We start from the raw sequence: 19,644 nt of genomic DNA, 5'->3' as shown, positions 1-19,644 counted from the left end.
TGAGCGGTGTATGGAGCGGAGCCGTGTGTCATGGTTAGGACATGGTTAATATCCTGTTCTCACAGGGTTAACTTTTGCCAGCCTCTCTTTGGATCTGGGAGGGGTATTTATACTCACTCCAGACTAGGATTCCCTGTCAGCTATACTGTTATTCTGGCTGTGTGTCTGACCCCCCTGGTGTGCGTGTATACTGCATTGCTTATTTGATTCCCGTGTATGACCCGGTCTGACCCCTCACTCTGTACTCCGTCTCGCGCGTACTGAGCGGAGCAGCGTGTGTGTATGAGGTGTACGGAGCAAAGCCGCGTGTGTGTACGGAGCGAAGCCGCGTGTGTGTACGGAGCAAAGCCGCATGTGTGTACGGAGCAAAGCCGCATGTGTGTACGGAGCAAAGCCGCATGTGTGTACGGAGTGAAGCTGCGTGTGTGTACGGAGCGGTGCCGCATGTGTACGAGGTGTATGGAACGGAGCCCTGTGTGTGCAGAGCTGAGCCGTGTGTTTACGGAGCGGAGCCGCGTCTGTGCGAGGTGTACTGAGCGGAGCCGCGTGTGTGTGCGAGGTGTACGAAGCGGAGCCGTGTGTGTGTAGGAGGTGTACGGAGCGAAGCCGCATGTGTGCGAGGTGTACGGTACGGAGCCCTGTGTGTACAAAGCTGAGCCGTGTGTTTACGGAGCGGAGCCGCGTGTGTACGAGGTGTATGGAGCAAAGCTGCATGTGTACAAGGTTTACAGAGCAGAGCCATGTGTGTACAAGGTGTACAGAGTGTGGCCGCGTGTGTATAAGGTGTACGGAGCAGAGCCGCATGTGTACGAGGTTTACAGAGTGGAGCCGTGTGTGTGCGAGGTGTACGGAGCGAAGCCATGTGTACGAGGCATACAAAGTGGAACCATGTGTGTATGAGGTGTGCGGAGCCATACGTGTACAAGGTGTATGATGTGGATCATTCATACCTCCCAACCGTCCCAGATTTTGAGAGTCTGCCCCGACTGGGAGCCTACTTTTCCCGCAGACACAGGAGTATACTGTGGAGCACCGAAGAGCACTTGAAAGCTCGCACGTGACATTCCATCGGAAGTGACGTGCTGGAAGCTGACCGGAGATTGTGACGGAACCATGGAGGCACTTCAGGGAATGGTTCAGATCATCACTATGTCCTCTTCCGACAGCGCGGACAGCGGGATCTCCTTGGACTCTGGGATGTCGGCCATATGCGTGGTTTATGATATGTCCTGCACCAGGAAGCTCAGGTGGGCACTACAATGTGAGCCGGGCTGGTATAGTATCTTTATAGAATCTTTCTTTCTCCTCTTTCCTTGTCTTTCTTTCTTTCTCTCTCTGTTCTTTCTTTCCCTTTCTGTTCTTTCTTTCTCTTTCTTTCTCTCTCCCTCTCTGTTCTTTATTTCCACTTTCTTTTTTTCTCTCTTTGTTCTCTTTCTTTCTTTCTTTCTCTCTTTCTTTCTCTCTTTGTTCCTTCTTTCTCTCTCCCTCTCTGTTCTTTCTTTCTTTCTTTACCCTTTCTTTCCCCTCTTTCTTTCTTTCTCTCTGTTCTTTCTCTCTCCCCCTCTCTGTTCTTTCTTTCCCCTCTTTCTTTTTTTCTCTGTTCTTTTTTCTGTCCCCTCTTTCTTTCTCTCTGTTCTTTCTTCCTTTCTCTCTGTTTCTCTCTTTCTTTATTCTTTCTGTTCTTTCTTTCTCTCTCCTTTCTTTCTTTTTTCTTTTTTCTCTCTCTCTCTGTTCTTTATTTCTTTTCCTCAGTACCAGTCAGTGTGCCCACAGTACCAGCCACTGTGCCCTCAGTACCAGTCAGTGTGATCAACAGTGCTAAATGGGTGTGGTTGGGGCGTGGACATGGGTGTGACTAGTTGTGAAATGGGTGTGGTCGGGCGGCCAGTAACCAATCATCATAGTGGAAGTCATCTGTTTCCATCAACTTTGTTATATGTGGGCACGAGATGGCAGGTCTTGTCACCTCTGCCTCACACATAAGTTACTATGAGGTGTACTTTATTCCTGCCACATTTCTTTCTTGGCCTACTGAGAGAAATGTTTTGACCAGTTGAAAGTTAAACAACCTGAGGATTGTGCATGTGTGCGCTGCCCGCATATATATATACAGTGGGGCAAAAAAGTATTTAGTCAGTCAGCAATAGTGCAAGTTCCTCCACTTAAAAAGATGAGAGGCGTCTGTAATTTACATCATAGGTAGACCTCAACTATGGGAGACAAACTGAGAAAAAAAAATCCAGAAAATCACATTGTCTGTTTTTTTTTCCTTTTATTTGCATATTATGGTGGAAAATAAGTATTTGGTCAGAAACAAAATTTCATCTCAATACTTTGTGATATATCCTTTGTTGGCAATGACAGAGGACAAACATTTTCTGTAAGTCTTCACAAGGTTGCCACACACTGTTGTTGGTATGTTGGCCCATTCCTCCATGCAGATCTCCTCTAGAGCAGTGATGTTTTTGGCTTTTCGCTTGGCAACACGGACTTTCAACTCCCTCCAAAGGTTTTCTATAGGGTTGAGATCTGGAGACTGGCTAGGCCACTCCAGGACCTTGAAATGCTTATTACGAAGCCACTCCTTCGTTGCCCTGGCGGTGCGCTTTGGATCATTGTCATGTTGAAAGACCCAGCCACGTTTCATCATCAATGCCCTTGCTGATGGAAGGAGGTTTGCACTCAAAATCTCACGATACATGGCCCCATTCATTCTTTCATGTACCCGGATCAGTCGTCCTGGCCCCTTTGCAGAGAAACAGCCCCAAAGCATGATGTTTCCACCACCATGCTTTACAGTAGGTATGGTGTTTGATGGATGCAACTCAGTATTCTTTTTCCTCCAAACACGACAAGTTGTGTTTCTACCAAACAGTTCCAGTTTGGTTTCATCAGACCATAGGACATTCTCCCAAAACTCCTCTGGATCATCCAAATGCTCTCTAGCAAACTTCAGACGGGCCCAGACATGTACAGGCTTAAGCAGTGGGACACGTCTGGCACTGCAGGATCTGAGTCCATGGTGGCGTAGTGTGTTACTTATGGTAGGCCTTGTTACATTGGTCCCAGCTCTCTTCAGTTCATTCACTAGGTCCCCCCGCGTGGTTCTGGGATTTTTGCTCACCGTTCTTGTGATCATTCTGACCCCACGGGGTGGGATTTTGCGTGGAGCACCAGATCGAGGGAGATTATCAGTGGTATTGTATGTCTTCCATTTTCTAATTATTGCTCCCACAGTTGATTTCTTCACTCCAAGCTGGTTGGCTATTGCAGATTCAGTCTTCCCAGCCTGGTGCAGGGCTACAATTTTGTTTCTGGTGTCCTTTGACAGCTCTTTGGTCTTCACCATAGTGGAGTTTGGAGTCAGACTGTTTGAGGGTGTGCACAGGTGTCTTTTTATACTGATAACAAGTTTAAACAGGTGCCATTACTACAGGTAATGAGTGGAGGAAAGAGGAGACTCTTAAAGAAGAAGTTACAGGTCTGTGAGAGCCAGAAATCTTGATTGCTTGTTTCTGACCAAATACTTATTTTCCACCATAATATGCAAATAAAAGGAAAAAAAACAGACAATGTGATTTTCTGGATTTTTTTTCTCAGTTTGTCTCCCATAGTTGAGGTCTACCTATGATGTAAATTACAGACGCCTCTCATCTTTTTAAGTGGTGGAACTTGCACTATTGCTGACTGACTAAATACTTTTTTGCCCCACTGTATATATATTTACCTACTCCGACCCCTATATAAACCCTGCCCCTCTGACCGCCGTCCACTTTCCCATGCTCCTGTTCCAATCCTGGGGTCTTTTTTGGTCCCCCCTTGGTCCTCCACATGCTGAACATCTGGGACATGACTAACATTGCGCAATGTGCGCTTGTTTGTCGCCAGATGCAGCGTCGTGTCCAGTGTGTGAGGAGACGGCGACTTGTCTGTGGCATTAACCCCTCTGCTGACATGTTGGGCACAGCCTGTGATGAGGAGCGTCTCTTCCTGTGTATCTGACCACAGGCTGCACATCGGAGGCTGCTTCTTCTATCTGGGGAAGTTCATGAAGCAGAAGCCTCTGTGTGATTCATGTGAAGTAACTTGTCTGACAGGTCATGGGTCCAGGTCAGCAGGTGATTGCAGACTATCAGCTGGTTTCGATGTTAGGTACAGGTGAGTCGTCAGGACTAGATGTTGGGTGGAAGCCTTCCAGTATTTGTAAGGCCTCGTGCACACGCTGAGTATTTGGTGAGTTTTTACCTCAGTATTTGCAAGGCCTCTTGCACACGCTGAGTGTTTGGGGAGTTTTTCACTCAGTATTTGTAAAGCCTCATGGACACACTGAGCATTTGATGTTTTTTACCTCAGTATTTGTGAGGCCTCATGCACACGTTGCCTATTTGCAGAAGTTTTTTTACCTCCGTATTTAAAGGGGTTGTCCGGGCTTTTCACATAATCTCAGTGCATATCTGGGCTGCAGAATGCTGACAATAAGTAATTTACCTTCTGTGGCCAGTCTGCACGGTTTCCAAGATATCATCTCTTGCTTGTAAGAAAAACGTCCAGGGGGGGTGTGTTCTGGCATTGAAATGAGAACTGGTTGTTTCCTCCTACTCTACTAAAACATGCCCTCTATAGCAACAACCCCACCCTCCATAGCAACAGGCCCTCCCCGACCACATGAAGAAGCCCTCCTCACACAGTAACAAATCCTCCCCCTCTAGCAGCCTCACTGCAGAGAGCAGCTGCTCCTCCCCCAGACACACGCTGAACAGTGATCTATGGAAAGTGAAACTAGTGAGGAGGAAACGACCAGTTCTCATTTCAATGCCAGAACACACCCTGGACGTTTTTGTATCAAGCAAGAGATCATATCTTGGAAACCGTGCAGACTAGCCACAGAAGGTAAATTACTTATTGTCAACATTCTGCAGCCCAGATATGTACTGAGATTATGTGAAAAGCCCGGACAACCCCTTTAACCCCTTCCCGCCCCTTGACGCACCGTAGGCATCATGAAAACTAGTGACTTCCCGACCCTGTCACATGACCGGGGGCCCACAGAGTATGAACAGCCTGGGGCCCTAGCTACCCTTAATACACCCCTGGGTGTATGTGGTACTCTGATTAGATATAGAGTTGAGTGAATTTGTTCAGGCTCCCCTTTATTCGGCAAGCTATAGCAGTTACCGAATAAGCTACAATGGGAACCCCGATATATGAAGCTCACCGGCAGATCGGGGCAGTAGTTGCATGTGTCGCGACTGTGTCACAGCACATGCATGGAGAGCCTGTGTGTTAAAGCAATGAGTATTCACTTCTCTCCACTCCCTGCATACCAGCATCAGGATAAGGATGAAGCCATGCATACCAGTACAAAGATTGGGGACCCTGCATACCAGGATAGGGATAAGGGGGACAATTCCTATCAGGATGGGGATGAGGGCGGCATGCACACCAGGATAGGGATAAGGGGGCTATGTATACCAGGACGGGGATGAGGGGACCATGTGTATCAGGATGGGGATGAGGGGACCATATATGCCATTAACTACAGAATTGACCACATTTTTTGCTTCAATTATTCTTTCCAACTTCCTCCTCTAAAACCTAGGTGCGTCTTATGGTCTGAAAAATGCGGTAGTTACATTTTTTTCTCTGTCAGAAGCCACCTTGAACACAGATCAGACAAGCCAGACTGTTTTCTCAGTCTTCCTGTTTAACATTGAAATAATAACAAAATATTTGGTTTCAGTTTTTCAGTCGATCTTATTTGTGAGTGACTATGCGTTTTAACTTATCCCCTTCATGACCGGAGCTTTTTTCGTTTTCTGCTCCCCTTCTTTCCAGAGCCATAACTTTTTTATTTTTCCATAAATATGGCCATGTGAGGGCTTATTTTTGTGGGACAAGTTGTACTTTTGAACAACACCATTGGTTTTAGCATGTCATGTACTTGAAAATGGGAAAAAAATTCCAAGTGTGATGAAATTGCAAAAAAGTGCAATCCCACACTTGTTTTTTGCTTGTCTTTTTTGCTAGGTTCATTAAATGCTAAATCTGACCTGCCATTATGATTCTCCAGGTCATTACGAGTTCATAGACACCAAATATGTCTAGGTTCTCTTTTATCTAAGTGGTGAGAAAAAATTCCAAAGTTTGCTAAAAAAAAGCGCATTTTTTCAAGACCTGTAGCGTCTCCATTTTTCGTGATCTGGGGCCGGTTGAGGGTTTATTTTTTGCGGACCGAGCTGACGTTTTTAATGATACCACTTTTGTGCAAATACGATCTTTTGATCACCTATTATTGCATTTTAATGCAATGTCGTGACGACCAAAAAAACGTAATTCTGGCGTTTCGAATTTTCTTTTCTCGCTACGCCGTTTAGCGATCGGGTTAATCCTTTTTTTTATTGATAGATCAGGCGATTCTGAATGCGGCGATACCTAATATGTGTGATTTTTTTTATTGTTTTATTTTGATTGGGACGAAAGGGGGGTGATTTGAACTTTTAGTTTTTTTTAGCTTTTTTAATTTTTAAACTTTTTTTTATGTTTGGCATGCTTCAATAGCCTCCACGGGAGGTTAAAAGCATGCAACACTTGATCGGCTCTGCTACATATGGGCGATGAGCAGATCGCCCATATGTAGCAGATTTACTGCATTGATTTAAGTGCCCACCATCGGGCGATGCTCACAGCAATGTGCCTGCAACAACCATAGAGGTCTCTATGAGACCTCTGGTTGTCAAGGCAACGCGTCGCCAACCCCCGATGACGTGACGGGGTCGGCGATGCGCTCACTTCCAGCCGGAAGCGGTAGTTAAATGCCCACTGTCAGCGTTTGACAGCGGGATTTAACTAGTTAATCATATGAACCCGGTAACAGTCTCAGGAAATTTCTTACATGGGATCGTCATGATGATACATCGTCATCTTCTCACCTTCAGGTCCAATATCGGATCCACTTAATGGAGATCTTCTATATAAGAGAATTTTCCTAACGTACCCATTAAGGATGGATAGGAACAGGAACAAGATTGCACAGAAGATATTTCAGCTAGCCCTAGAGATCCTCTTCCGGCTTACTGGAGAGGTGAGAGATTCTGATGACGTCACATTACATCATTATTATCTATGGGAATAACAGATGGACAGAACTGGAGAAGTGAGGACTCTGGAAATGTCTGTAGTGAGATTTATTAATGTGTCTCTCCATAAACAGGATTACACAGTAGTGAAGAAGACCTCTAGTGATCTCTGTCAGGACCCTGTGTCTGAGGGATGGGGAAGACCCCTGAGCTCAATCATGGGGCCTCTACCTCCCCCCCTGATATATGAGGACATCAATAACAAGAAGATCCTAGAACTCACCTACAAGATGATTGAGCTGCTGACTGGAGAGGTGACACTGCTGGGAATGCTGGGACATTGTACAGTAATGTTATGAAGGGATCGGGGGGGATGACGGTATCATTGTATGTGTCAGATTCCTATAAGGTGTCAGGATGTCACCGTCTATTTCTCCATGGAGGAGTGGGAGTATTTAGAAGGACACAAAGATCTGTACAAGGACGTCATGATGGAGATTCCCTGGCACCTCACATCCCCAGGTAATAGCCAGGACTAAATACACACGGCCTATAATTATCTATATGGAAGGATGAATTCAGTTCTTGAATATGTTTTCTGCAGGTCTATTCAATAAGAGGACAATACCAGAGAGATGTCCCCGTCCTCTTCTTCCACAGAACTGTAAACAAGAGGATCCTGATGTTCCTCAGGATCATCAGGTAGATGGAGAGAAGGTGTTATGAAATCTCCCCTATGATGTAACATAGTAACATAGTTTTGAAGGCTGAAGGAAGACCTTATGTCGATCTAGTTCAGCCTAGTTTTAGTGCAGCTGTTCTGCATTGTTGAAGCCAATTTTCTCCATAGGGAAAAAAATTTCCTTCCCGACTCTTAAGCTGGGTCAACCATCTACCTATAATATTATGTTATTCGTAACCTTCTATACTGTTACTCACAAGAAAAGCATCCATTCCTTTCTTAAATTCATTCAGTGAGTTGGCCGTCACCACTTCCTCAGGAAGAGAATTCCAGAGCCTCACTGCTCCTACCGTGAAGAACCCTCTTCTATGCTGGTGCAGAAATTGTCTTTCCTCCAAACGAAGAGAATGCCCCCTTGTTCTTGTCACAGTCCTTGGTACAAACAGTTCATTGGAGAGATCTCTGTATTGCCCTCTGATATATTTGTACATATATATTAAGTCTCCCCTAAGTCTTCTCTTTTCTAGAGTAAATAGACCTAATTTTGATAACCTTTCTGGGTATTGTAGTGAACCATCTCCATTTATCATTTTAGTAGCCCGCCTTTGAACCCTTTCAAGTTCAGTAATGTCTTTCTTGAGCACCGGCGTCCAAAATTGCACACAATACTCCAAGTGTGGTCTTACGAGTGATTTGTACAGAGTGTGTAGAAGGCCATGAAGGTCTTGTGTTCAGTCTTGTTTTATCCACCAGTATTATACTCTGAATGGCCATATTATTAGAAACACTGGCTATTTCCCAACTGAACCTTATTAGAAACATGACCCCGGGGTGCAGTATGAAATTATCAGTTTTCAGAATGTGAAGATTAAGCAATCGGAACAACTTTGCACAAGGTCATCACTGCTAGATTATTGTGTTTTACATGCAATGATGTCAATTGAGAATAGTGTGATAAAAGAAAAACACTGTGGTCGCACAGACCACGGTGCTGCATGCAACCATAAACACCAGTGAAATGGGTTCCTCAGGGGGTGTGTTTTAAGTTCTGCAGATGCTTTCCTGTACTGGCTGTGTAACGTGTGTATGTGTGTGGGAGGGAGTTTTTTACACTCCTACATGTTAAATTAAGAAGGGGGTTTTGGCTGGATATGTGGACTGGTGTTATAGGAACTACACTGTGTGCAGAATTATTAGGCAAATGAGTATTTTGATCACATCATCCTTTTTATACATGTTGTCCTACTGCAATCTGTGTAGGCTTGAAAGCCAACTGCCAATTATGTAAATCAGGTGATTTGCTTCCCTGTAATGAGGAGAAGTGTGGTCTAAAGACATCAACACCCTATAAAAGGTGTGTTTAATTATTAGGCAACTTCCTTTCCTTTGGCAAAATGGGTCAGAAGAGAGATTTGATGGACTCTGAAAAGTCAAAAATTGTGAGATGTCTTGCAGAGGGATGCAGCAGTCTTGAAATTGCCAAACTTTTGAAGCGTGATCACCGAACAATCAAGCGTTTCATTGCAAATATCCAACGGGGTCGCAAGAAGCGTGTTGATAAAAAAGACGCAAAATATCTGCCCATGAATTGAGGAAAATCAAGCTTGAAGCTGCCAAGATGCCATTTGCCACCAGTTTTGCCATATTTCAGAGCTGCAACGTTACTGGAGTATCAAAAAGCACAAGGTGTGCCATACTCGGGGACATGGCCAAGGTAAGGAAGGCTGAAAAACGACCACCTTTGAACAAGAAACATAAGATAAAACATCAAAACTGGGCCAAGAAATATGTTAAGACAGATTTTTCTAAAGTTTTATGGACTGATGAAATGAGAGTGACTTGTGATGGGCCAGATGGATAGGCCTGAGGCTGGATCAGTAAAGGGCAGAGAGCTCCACTCCGACTCAGGCGCCAGCAAGGTGGAGGTGGGGTACTGGTATGGGCTGGTATCATTAAAGATGAACTTGTGGGACATTTTCGGGTTGAGGATGGAGTGAAGCTCAACTCCCAGACCTACTGCCAGTTTCTGGAAGACACCTTCTTCAAGCAGTGGTACAGGAAGAAGTCGGTATCATTCAAGAAAAACATGATTTTCATGCAGGACAATGCTCCATCACATGCATCCAAATACTCCACAGCCTGGCTGGCCGGTAAAGGTCTAAAAGAAGAAAAAATAATGACATGGCCCCCTTGTTCACCTGCTCTGAACCCCATAGAGAACCAGTGGTCCCTCATAAAATGTGAGATCTACAAGGAGAGAAAACAGTACACCTCTCGGAACATTGTCAGGGAAGCTGTGGTGGCTGCGGCACGCAATGTTGATCGTAAACAGATCAAGCAACTGACAGAATTTATGGATGGAAGGCTTTTGAGTGTCATCGTAAAGAAAGGTGGCTATATTAGTCCCTGATTTTTTTTTATTTTTTTTTGTTTGTTTGTTTGTTTGTTTTTGAATGTCAGAAATGTTTATTTCTAAATTTTGTGTTATATTGGTTTACCTGGTGAAAATAAACAAGTGAGATGGGTATATATTTGGTTTTTATTAAGTTGCCTAATAATTCTGCACAGTAATAGTTAATTGCACAAACAGATATCCTCCTAAGATAGCCAAATCTAAAAAAAACCCACTCCAACTTCCACAGATATTAAGCTTTGATATTTATGAGTCTTTTGGGTTGATTGAGAACATAGTTGTTATTCAATAATAAAAAAGAATCCTCTCAAATACAACTTGCCTAATAATTCTGCACACAGTGTATATGCCCTTGCTGCCCACATGTAACTGATATTGCTGTCTTGCCAGGACCACATATTTTACAGTTCAAGGACAGAGAGAACTAGTTCTTTAAACGGAATCTGTCACCCCTTTTTTGAGATATCATATAATGATATCATTCAATTGTGTGTCACATAAGGATTCTCTTAGTACTTTTGCTTCCCCCTGACCCCGTACCTTTCATGCATAAATACCTTTTTTATATCAGTTCAGATGTATGTAAACTGCCGCTGTCTGGTCCGCTGGGCGGGGCTTATTCAACTGCTCCCCCCCTCCCTGTCTTGCTCTACGCATTTCTTCTTGTATGGAGCAAGACATGGTGGGGGGAGCAGTTGAATAAGCCCCGCCCATCGGACTGGACAGCGGCAGTATACATACATCTGAACCGATATAAAATAAAATTTATGCATGAAAGGTGCGGGGTCAGGGGGAAGCAAAAGTACAAAGAGAATCCTTATGTGACACAATTGAATGATATCATTATATGATATCTCAAAAAAGGGGTGACAGATTCCCTTTAAGAACGCAGTTTAACTGAACAACAGTCTGATGAAAACTATATACAAGCGCTAGCGGGAACATTTATTCTAGTACGTTTCAACATCACAGAGGATATCCATACATATTCAATGCACTTCCCTGGTTCCAGACTCCACTAGTCCCATTTGCTCTTGCAGATCCTGGCCTCGTACCACATTACAGTCTATGAAAGTCCTCTTTTCCTCTCGTGGTTCCGTTTCTGTTTCCCTCTTAAAGGGATGGGGTCAATATGACCAAAACCAGATTTGTAGCTGGATGACGCTTAAAGAACTCCCGCCTGTGACATTCACTTCATTCACATTTTGCTCCATCCAGTACTAGAACCCGTTTCACTCATTCTCTTAGTGCTTCGGTCAGTCCACTGACCCGTCTTACCTTGATCACTCTGTAACTCGGTCTCCCTTGCCTCTTCCACCTACACGGCCACATCTACCTCATCCTCCACGTGGAACTCTTCAGCCTGGTTTGCGATTATTTTTTATTCTCTGCTTCGCGTAGGGACAGGAAGCAGCTGTAGTGAGGAACAGTATTGGGTTTTGGGTGTGCGCAGATTTCCAAACACTCTCTATGTGTGCTCTGCACCCATATCTGTGATAGTACTGTAAGTACCAAAACATTTTTCTAATTTGCAACAGTGTCTGTGGGAGTCATGTGCATAAAAAAAAATTGACTCTCATGCACCCATGTCTCAGCTAGTAATGTGGGTAAAAACAAATTTTTCGAATCTTATTCTCCGATAGTCCTGGGCCTAAAAATAAATTTTTCTATTCTGCAACCATGTCTGTGGGAGTACTTTGCCTAAAAACCACTTTAAAAAAATCAGGAAAGCATCAAAAAAGTGACGTGGATGTCAATTTCTTGATTTTTTTTTTTTTGCCATCTTGTTTTGTTAGTTGTGTCATATCTGTATCATCTGCTGGAAATCAGTGTTCATTCTGGTCACATAATTCTCTTCCACAGTCCACAACATAATGGCTTTTTCCATACATTCATTGACAGATTCATGTTTTTTTTTTATGCAGATCTGTAGCCAGAAATTCATCATAGCAGGTGTAATATGCTGCAGGTTCTGAGGATGTCGCCACGGATCCTAGACAGACCAAGAGTTAAATGGTTTATTGACAGGGCCTTTACTCTCCACGCAGAGAGAAGCAATGGGGAGTTAAATGAGACTGGCTAGGTGGTTCTGGTTACGGAGCAGAGAAGGTAACCCCTTTTTGACTCTTCTTCCTCTTCACGTCCTTACATTCTCCCTCTCTTAAAACTCGCCATTCCACGGGCGAGGGTTTGCTGTACTCTGTGATGTCCACCTGAAGACCTACAGCTGCCCACAAGTTTCGCAACTCCTCCTGTCTCACTGGTCCCAATTTCTTCCAGTAAGGCTGGTCGAAGATACTCCAGTCCTCATCTTCAGCAGTTGCAGAAGAAAATACTTCGGCTGAACTTGGCTTTATCTTCTTCTTTTTAGCTTTTCCGCTAGCTGATGTTTGAGTAAACGGTTCGTCCTTTTCTCTGTCATTATCGAAAACTTTAGGGATTCCTTGCTCGGGTTCCTCAGTCTGGGGGCTTAGTACAGGTGCTTCTTCTCCATAGCTCCCCACCCCTTTGACAGGAGCACTCTCGTCAAAACTAGAACCAGATGGATTAAGACAATACAGGCCGGAACCTTCATCATCTGCGCCGGGCTCTGCGGGTGTCACTTCCCATGGCTCCTCAGCCACACTCCTTGTCTTACACAGCTGCTTCATGTCTTCCATCCGGTCAGAGTCTTGTGAGCGGACGGCTGGCAAACTTTCCGCCTCAGGGGACGACACTAGCGGTTCTTCCTTCTCATTGACGAGAACCGTAGGAGCGTGCGTTTAGGGAACTCTTGTCACCTCTTCCGCTTTGACGGTAGCTTTCTTCTTATCTTCAGCCGTGAATCACCTGTCCATGTCGTCTCTTCTTCTTTCGGGCTGAGTACTCCACAGTTGTAGCATGTGGGCGGTCTCTCTCGCACCAGTGGGCTGGACTCTACAGCAGGGGTCCTCTTATATTCAGCCATTCCTTCACGGATCCACTTAATCTCCTTCAAGTCTTCCACCCATTGGGGGGCAGCGGTCATGGTGGAAGCTACCTCCCCATGCCATACCTTCCCAATCGGCACTATAACTCCCTGCTCCTGCTTGCGCGCCTCACTCCCAACCTCAGGAAAAAGTCATGCCTGGCTTAACCCGCATACACTCTCGCAGGGCCTGCTGCATCATCACATCTCCCAGCTGGTCTCGTAGCACAACGTCAATTGGCCCTACATCTATGCCGTCCTTCCGTACAATGGCAGTATGGAGTTCCTGCAGTTACTGACTGTCTTTACATGCAAAGTCTGGATCAGAGCAGGCCATGAATCAGCAGAAATGTGTCCTGGATTTCTGTGGAGCAGACAGTCCATCCATGTGTATAAAACACAGCACTCTATGTACAATCCCTGGCACCGAACAGGGTGCCCCCCCATAGACCAGCACACTGCACTCCTAAAATACTCTGTGCTGCTGTCACCCTGCTCCTTCCACCATACATCAGGCTCCTGTCGCCTCGCTTTCACACATCGCCCGGACAGGATCTGAGGAGAGTAATGGGGTCTTTGGTCACTGAGCATGGCAGGCTGCAAGGATTCTGGGAGCAGGGTGACAGCAGCACATAGTATTTCAGGAGAGCAGTGTGCTGGTCTATGGGGTGCACAGAGGGAGATATATGGGGAGGAGCAGGGTGACAGCACCACAGAAATCCAGGAAACATTTCTGCTGATTGATGGCCTGTTCTGATCCAGACTTTGCATGCAAAGACCACATTCTCCTCCTCAGATCCTGTCCTGGCGATGTGTGAAAGCGAGGCGACAGGCGCAGTCTGGGGTGACGCTGGGAAGCAGGATGGGGGGAAATGTAGCCATTCAGTAACGATAAAAATGAGACCCCTCTCTTCAGCTGCCTCACCAGCCCTCCCCTGACTGCACCTATTACCCCTGACCCATGTGCAGGTGCTCAGTCAGAACCACCCTAGAATGGGTCCCCTTTTAGCAGATAATACTGCCATAGTGTTCTCACATAATACCACCATATACTTCACACATAATACCGCCATATAGTTCATACACAATACCACCATGTAGTTCACACATAAATCCAGCAGGGTGACAGCAGCACAGAGTATTTCAGGAGAGCAGTATCACACTGGATAGGATTAGATACACGGCTCAGCAGTCAGTATCACACGGGATAGGATTAGATACACGGCTCAGCAGTCAGTATCACACGGGATAGGATTAGATCCACGGATCAGCAGTCAGTATCACACAGGATAGGATTAGATACACGGCTCAGCAGACAGTATCACACAGGAGAGGATTAGATACACGGCTCAGCTGTCAGTATCACACAGGATAGGATTAGATACATGGCTCAGCAGTCAGTATCACACAGGAGAGGATTAGATACATGGCTCAGCTGTCAGTATCACACAGGATAGGATTATAGATACACGGATCAGCAGACTGAATCACACTGGATAGGATTAGATACACGGCTCAGCAGTCAGTATCACACGGGATAGGATTAGATACACGGCTCAGCAGTCAGTATCACACAGGATAGGATTAGATACATGGATCAGCACACAGTATCACACAGGAGAGGATTAGATACACGGCTCAGCAGTCAGTATCACACAGGAGGGGATTAGATACAGGGCTCAGCTGTCAGCATCACACAGGATAGGATTAGATACACGGATCAGCAGACAGTATCACACAGGAGAGGATTAGATACACAGCTCAGCAATCAGTATCACACAGGTTAGGATTAGATGTCCAGCAGATTGCCAAGTGTTTTGAAACAGCAGGGAGAAGCTCCTCCTATGTTTTGCAGGGGCAGCAGCTGGCCGTGTGTTTTGGAAAGAGCAGCTTGGTGTCCAGGAGCTCGTTCCTCTCCTACAGCTGGTATGTGCAGAGTGAACATCCAAGCCGTTATGCTGGAACAGTACAGCATCCAGGGCTTGCAATAGAGTGTAAATGGAGCTAAAAGGAAAGCACTGGGCTCTAATAAGATGGCGCCTGGCCACACCTACAGCTGTGAATTGAGCTGCCCACAGGGGCGTGGCCAGTTCACTCCTGATGCTGCTGCAATGAAAGAGATAGGGTGGGGAGCCGACTGTTATGTCTTATGCCCAGGGACTGCCGTAAATGAGCATGGAAAGTGTCGTTCAGCAGCCAGAAAGGTAAGATGGCAGCCCCCAGTGGCTGCAATAATACAGTAAAACAAACAAACCATACACACCACTGAGTCAAGCTTAGGGGACAATATCTTTTTATACTATTTTCTTTTTTACATTAAATTATGAAAAAACACGGCACCTTCCCTTTAAGGGGTTAAATCAAATCCGCTTCACAATCTTTTAAAATTTGTCCCAAAATTTTTTATAGGCCAAGTTAAATTCTTGCTTTTTAACTTCTTGTTGTGTTTCTTGTTTTGTCCTTGGTATCACCTGATGGAAATGAGTGTTCATTCCGGTCACATACATCTCTTCTATAGTTTTTATCTGGATAGCTTTCTTCCATACATTCTTTGAAAAATTCATGTTTTTTACAGTGATCTGTAGTGAGAAATGTATTTACTGATTTTACTTATATAGCACCATTAATTCCACAGTGCTTTACAGACATTTTAAGTACTGTCCCCATTGGGGCTCACAATCTTGATAACCTATCAGTATGTCTTTGGAGTGTAGCAGGAAACCGGAAAACCCATAGGAAACCGATGTAAACACAGGGAGAACATACAAATTCCTTGCAGATGTTGTCCTTGATGTGATTTTAACCCAGGACCCAAGCGCTGCAAGGATGCTGTGCTAACCACTGAGCCATTGTGCAGTCAAATTTAACTCCTTTAATGACAATTCGCAGTTTCACTGTACCACCCGGCATAGATAGGAGACTTTATTGTAGTGTTTGCCACTGGAGCTGGAATTACGGTGGCTGCTGACACCAGGTTTGCCCTCCAATAGATGTTCATTAAAGGATTTAACTATTCATTCCAATTACAGAGCATCTAAATTGTCATAGATGGCTATTCTGTCTTGCAACATCAACTGCAGACTCAGTTGAGGAGTAGTTAATTTGCTTTACAACTACCTTCCTTGGATGTGCTACCTGTTTATCAGGCTGCCTCTCCGGAGACAAAGTACACCAATAATGCCGGATGCCCACGATATGGAAGTAACAGCGCTTTGGACGCACCGTATGTTTGCTGCGTCCAAAGCGCTGCAGTCTATTAAACACAGGTAAATCCGCATGTGTTGACTGAACCATGCGGATTTACCGCACTCAATGCATTCTATTGATGTAATTTCTCAAGATAAATTGACATGCTGTTATCTGGAAAGGCTCACCTCATGTCAGTCTCCGCTTGCGACTGTGGACGCATAGTAGACATTTGATTTCTTGAAATCCCATCCACTATGCTGTAACAGCTGGCCGCTGTGGGTTTTATGTTGCATAAATACGCAGTGTCAAACCCGCAGCAGTTCCTGACCGTGGGCACATACCCTTAAAGGGAATCTGTCACCCCATTTTTGCTCTGAGCTGCGGCCACCGCCATCAGGGGCTTATCTGTAGCATTCTGTAATGCTGTAGCCCCCAATGTAACCTGAAAGATAAGAAAAACAAGTTAGATACTCATTGGAGGTGGGTGTCGCGGTCCGGTCCGACGCCTCCCATCTTCTAGCAATGACGTCCTCCTTCTTACTTCTGCCTCGACTCCTGCGCAGGCGTACTTATTCTGCTCTGTTGAGGGCAGAGCAAAGTACTACAGTGCGCAGGCGTCGGGAAAGGTCAGAGAGGTCCGGAGCCTGCGCACTGCAGTACTTTACTCTGCCCTCAACAGGGCAGATACAGTACACCTGCACAGGAGCCGCGACAGAAGTAAGAAGGAGGACGTCATTGCTAGAAGATGGGAGGCGCCAGACCGGTCTGCGACACCCATCGGACCGGACCCCTGGGTGAGTATAATCTAACTCGTTTTCTTATCTTTCAGGTTACATCGGGGGCTTATCTACAGGACTACAGAATGCTGTAGCTAAGCCCCTGATAGCAGAGCAAAAATGGGGTGACAGATTCCCTTTAATGAAATAATTTAGAGGTGCAGTGAGCATATGACACCATGTGTGTTTCACAAAATTTTATACCATTGAGCGTTGAAGAAATATTACATTTTTAAAATTATAATGTTGTTTTAGTCCCAGATTTTACATTTTTACAAGGGGAAATGGGTAAAAATGATCATATAATTTACCCATCGTATCATATAATCCCGGTGAGACTTGGGATGGAAGAGCAATATGACTCCTGGAGAACAAATTTTCGTAGAATAGTTGGTGTACTCCATATACAGAGCCCCTAAGTGCCAGAAGAGAAGGATCCCTCAAGAGACCTCATGTTAGAATTTATCCCCTCTGGGAGTTAATCTACATCCCCTTGAGAAAGCGACGTTGTGTGCCTGAAAAACGCGCATCGGGGTTCTGACATCCATTCCAGGGTCATCATTATTGTCATGTCGGACGCTGTTCACACCACAGCGTCCGGCAGGCAGAGGTAGTTCCACCTCCGTCCACTATAGCCTCAGTGGTGCCAGCTTGATCTTCAGGCTCTCGGGGGTTAATCTTGCTGGAGACCAGGTTGGATGTTTAGTCACGCCCACGGTCTTTAAATAGTCATGCTGGCCTATGGGCATCGCCGATTATAGCTTGTGTTTCATACCAAGTGGTTCCGGTCTGGAGTGGAGGTGTTGAAGAGAGAGCGATTCGTATCTGGTGGCGTATGATCCGTTGTTTTCCTTTCTCCTTCCCATATTTGTGTTTAGTTGTGCCCTGTTCACATTACTGTATATTCCTGTGTGCGTGTGGTGCAGTGCAGTTTAAGTTCTCCCTGTCTGTCATAATTTGTGTGGGGGCTTTGGTGGTGTGTCTCCTCACTGGGTGGAGGGTGGAGGGTTAAGTGCAGGGCTGAGCAGGAGATAAGGAAAGGTTGGAGGCTCAGGCATTTGCACCATCAGCAAAAACCCTGGGTTGAGGGTCAGACAGGGTTTCTCCTAGTTAAAGGGACATCACAGGGGCCCCGGGTATTTCAGCCTTAGTTGAACTAAGCCCCGCGTGACAATTATACTGCTACATACCGCTGTTAAGCTCTGCCCTTTGGCATTACTTCACATTATATTGCCGTTTGTTACATGCTTCTCTTATTCATTTAGAATGGTTTCCACCTGATTGTGGTCTCATTTTTGTGTATATATTTAACATCTGATCTTCTCACTCTTAATGGGTGACCCTGGTATATCTGCACGGTCTTGTAGTTCTGTTACTGTATTGTACCGATTTTTTTTTTTTTTTTTTACTCTTATCTTTGATAAATTTATACTGGATTTTACCTAATTATCACCTGTTACTTTTTTTCTCCTTATTTCCATGTCTTTTGGAGTTGGTGTTGGTCTTTACAGGGTGGGTCACTAATAGTGCTACCTCCCTGGTATTTAGCATGCACCTGGGTTTTGCTGTCATCGTTCATCTTACAAGTGTAGTGAAGATTTTGACTCTATGGGTGTTTTCCAGAAATAAGCAGCAGTAGATGTTGTAAGTACAAATGCAAATCTGCCACTGTAGTGCCCGTACATTGTGCCCAGTAGGTTGTAGTGCCCTTACATTGTAGTGCAGTTTAGGCACACTGGGGATCAGAAGGAGGGGTATTTGGGTTTGGGTGAGCAGATTTTGCTGGATTTCTTTCGAAGGGAGCCATGTCACTTTTAAAGAGCCTTTGTGCTACCAGTAATGTGGTCACTCCCTATATTTCTGTTAACAGATGACAAATTTGTGTAAGGACTTGGGTTTTTGTGGGTGGAGTAGAAGCTTTATTGGTGGCATTTTGGGGTACAGAACATTTCGGATCAGTTCACATTTATCCTGTGCTCTACGCTGAGCATTTGTATCTGGGATTCCATGTAAATCTACAAAATATGTGATTCTGATGAAACTTCCAAGGGATCCATTTACTTATGAGGTTATACAGTTGCTCTGGACTCAATCTGGCCTCGGTTCAGCTGTGTCCATCTTTTAAGAAGTGCACAAAACTGTTGCCAACCGTTCTTTATGCACGCCTAAACGATGGGCATAGTCTACATTGTCCCCATCTATCTCATTATAGGGAATTTTCCGCCGGGGTTCCGTCTGAATCACGTATTTCAGAGATTTACACAGAAACCATGTTGTAAGCGCTAAGAGTAGAGCACAGGATAAATGTGAGCCGAGCCTTACTGCGATCTTTGGGAGACAGAATGAACAAATCAACACCATTTGAAGAATTGGTTTTATTTGTTTTTTAATCCGTTCATTGTGCTGGGTCAGTGCGGTTATAGTGATACCAGATTTCTATCTTTTTTAATGTTTGCCTGCTGTCTCACACTAAAAAGAAACCCTGCTTTTTACAAAAACTAGTTTTTGCATCATATTTTGAGAGCTATTATTTTTTCATATTTCTGCTGACAGTCATGTGG

General features: G+C 44.9%; 1 protein-coding gene across 2 annotated transcripts in view; it reads left to right on the top strand.

The window, feature by feature from the left end:
• Positions 1-19,644, top strand: part of LOC141073662 (uncharacterized) — a 91,924-nt gene that overhangs the window by 3,865 nt on the left and 68,415 nt on the right. For both annotated transcript variants that reach the window (XM_073561014.1, XM_073561019.1), the window contains 4 exons: positions 6,936-7,081; positions 7,211-7,390; positions 7,475-7,598; positions 7,681-7,778. In XM_073561014.1, coding sequence (XP_073417115.1) covers positions 7,004-7,081; positions 7,211-7,390; positions 7,475-7,598; positions 7,681-7,778 — 480 coding nt within the window. In that variant the 5' untranslated portion in view covers positions 6,936-7,003. The remainder of the gene's footprint in view (positions 1-6,935; positions 7,082-7,210; positions 7,391-7,474; positions 7,599-7,680; positions 7,779-19,644) is intronic.

The sequence above is a fragment of the Dendrobates tinctorius genome, unplaced genomic scaffold (genome assembly GCF_039654945.1).
Source record: "Dendrobates tinctorius isolate UK_male_01 unplaced genomic scaffold, ASM3965494v1 ptg000014l, whole genome shotgun sequence".
Classification (NCBI taxonomy): domain Eukaryota; kingdom Metazoa; phylum Chordata; class Amphibia; order Anura; family Dendrobatidae; genus Dendrobates; species Dendrobates tinctorius.
Note: the sequence above shows the minus strand (reverse complement) of the source record. Positions and strands in the feature narration are given on the sequence as shown.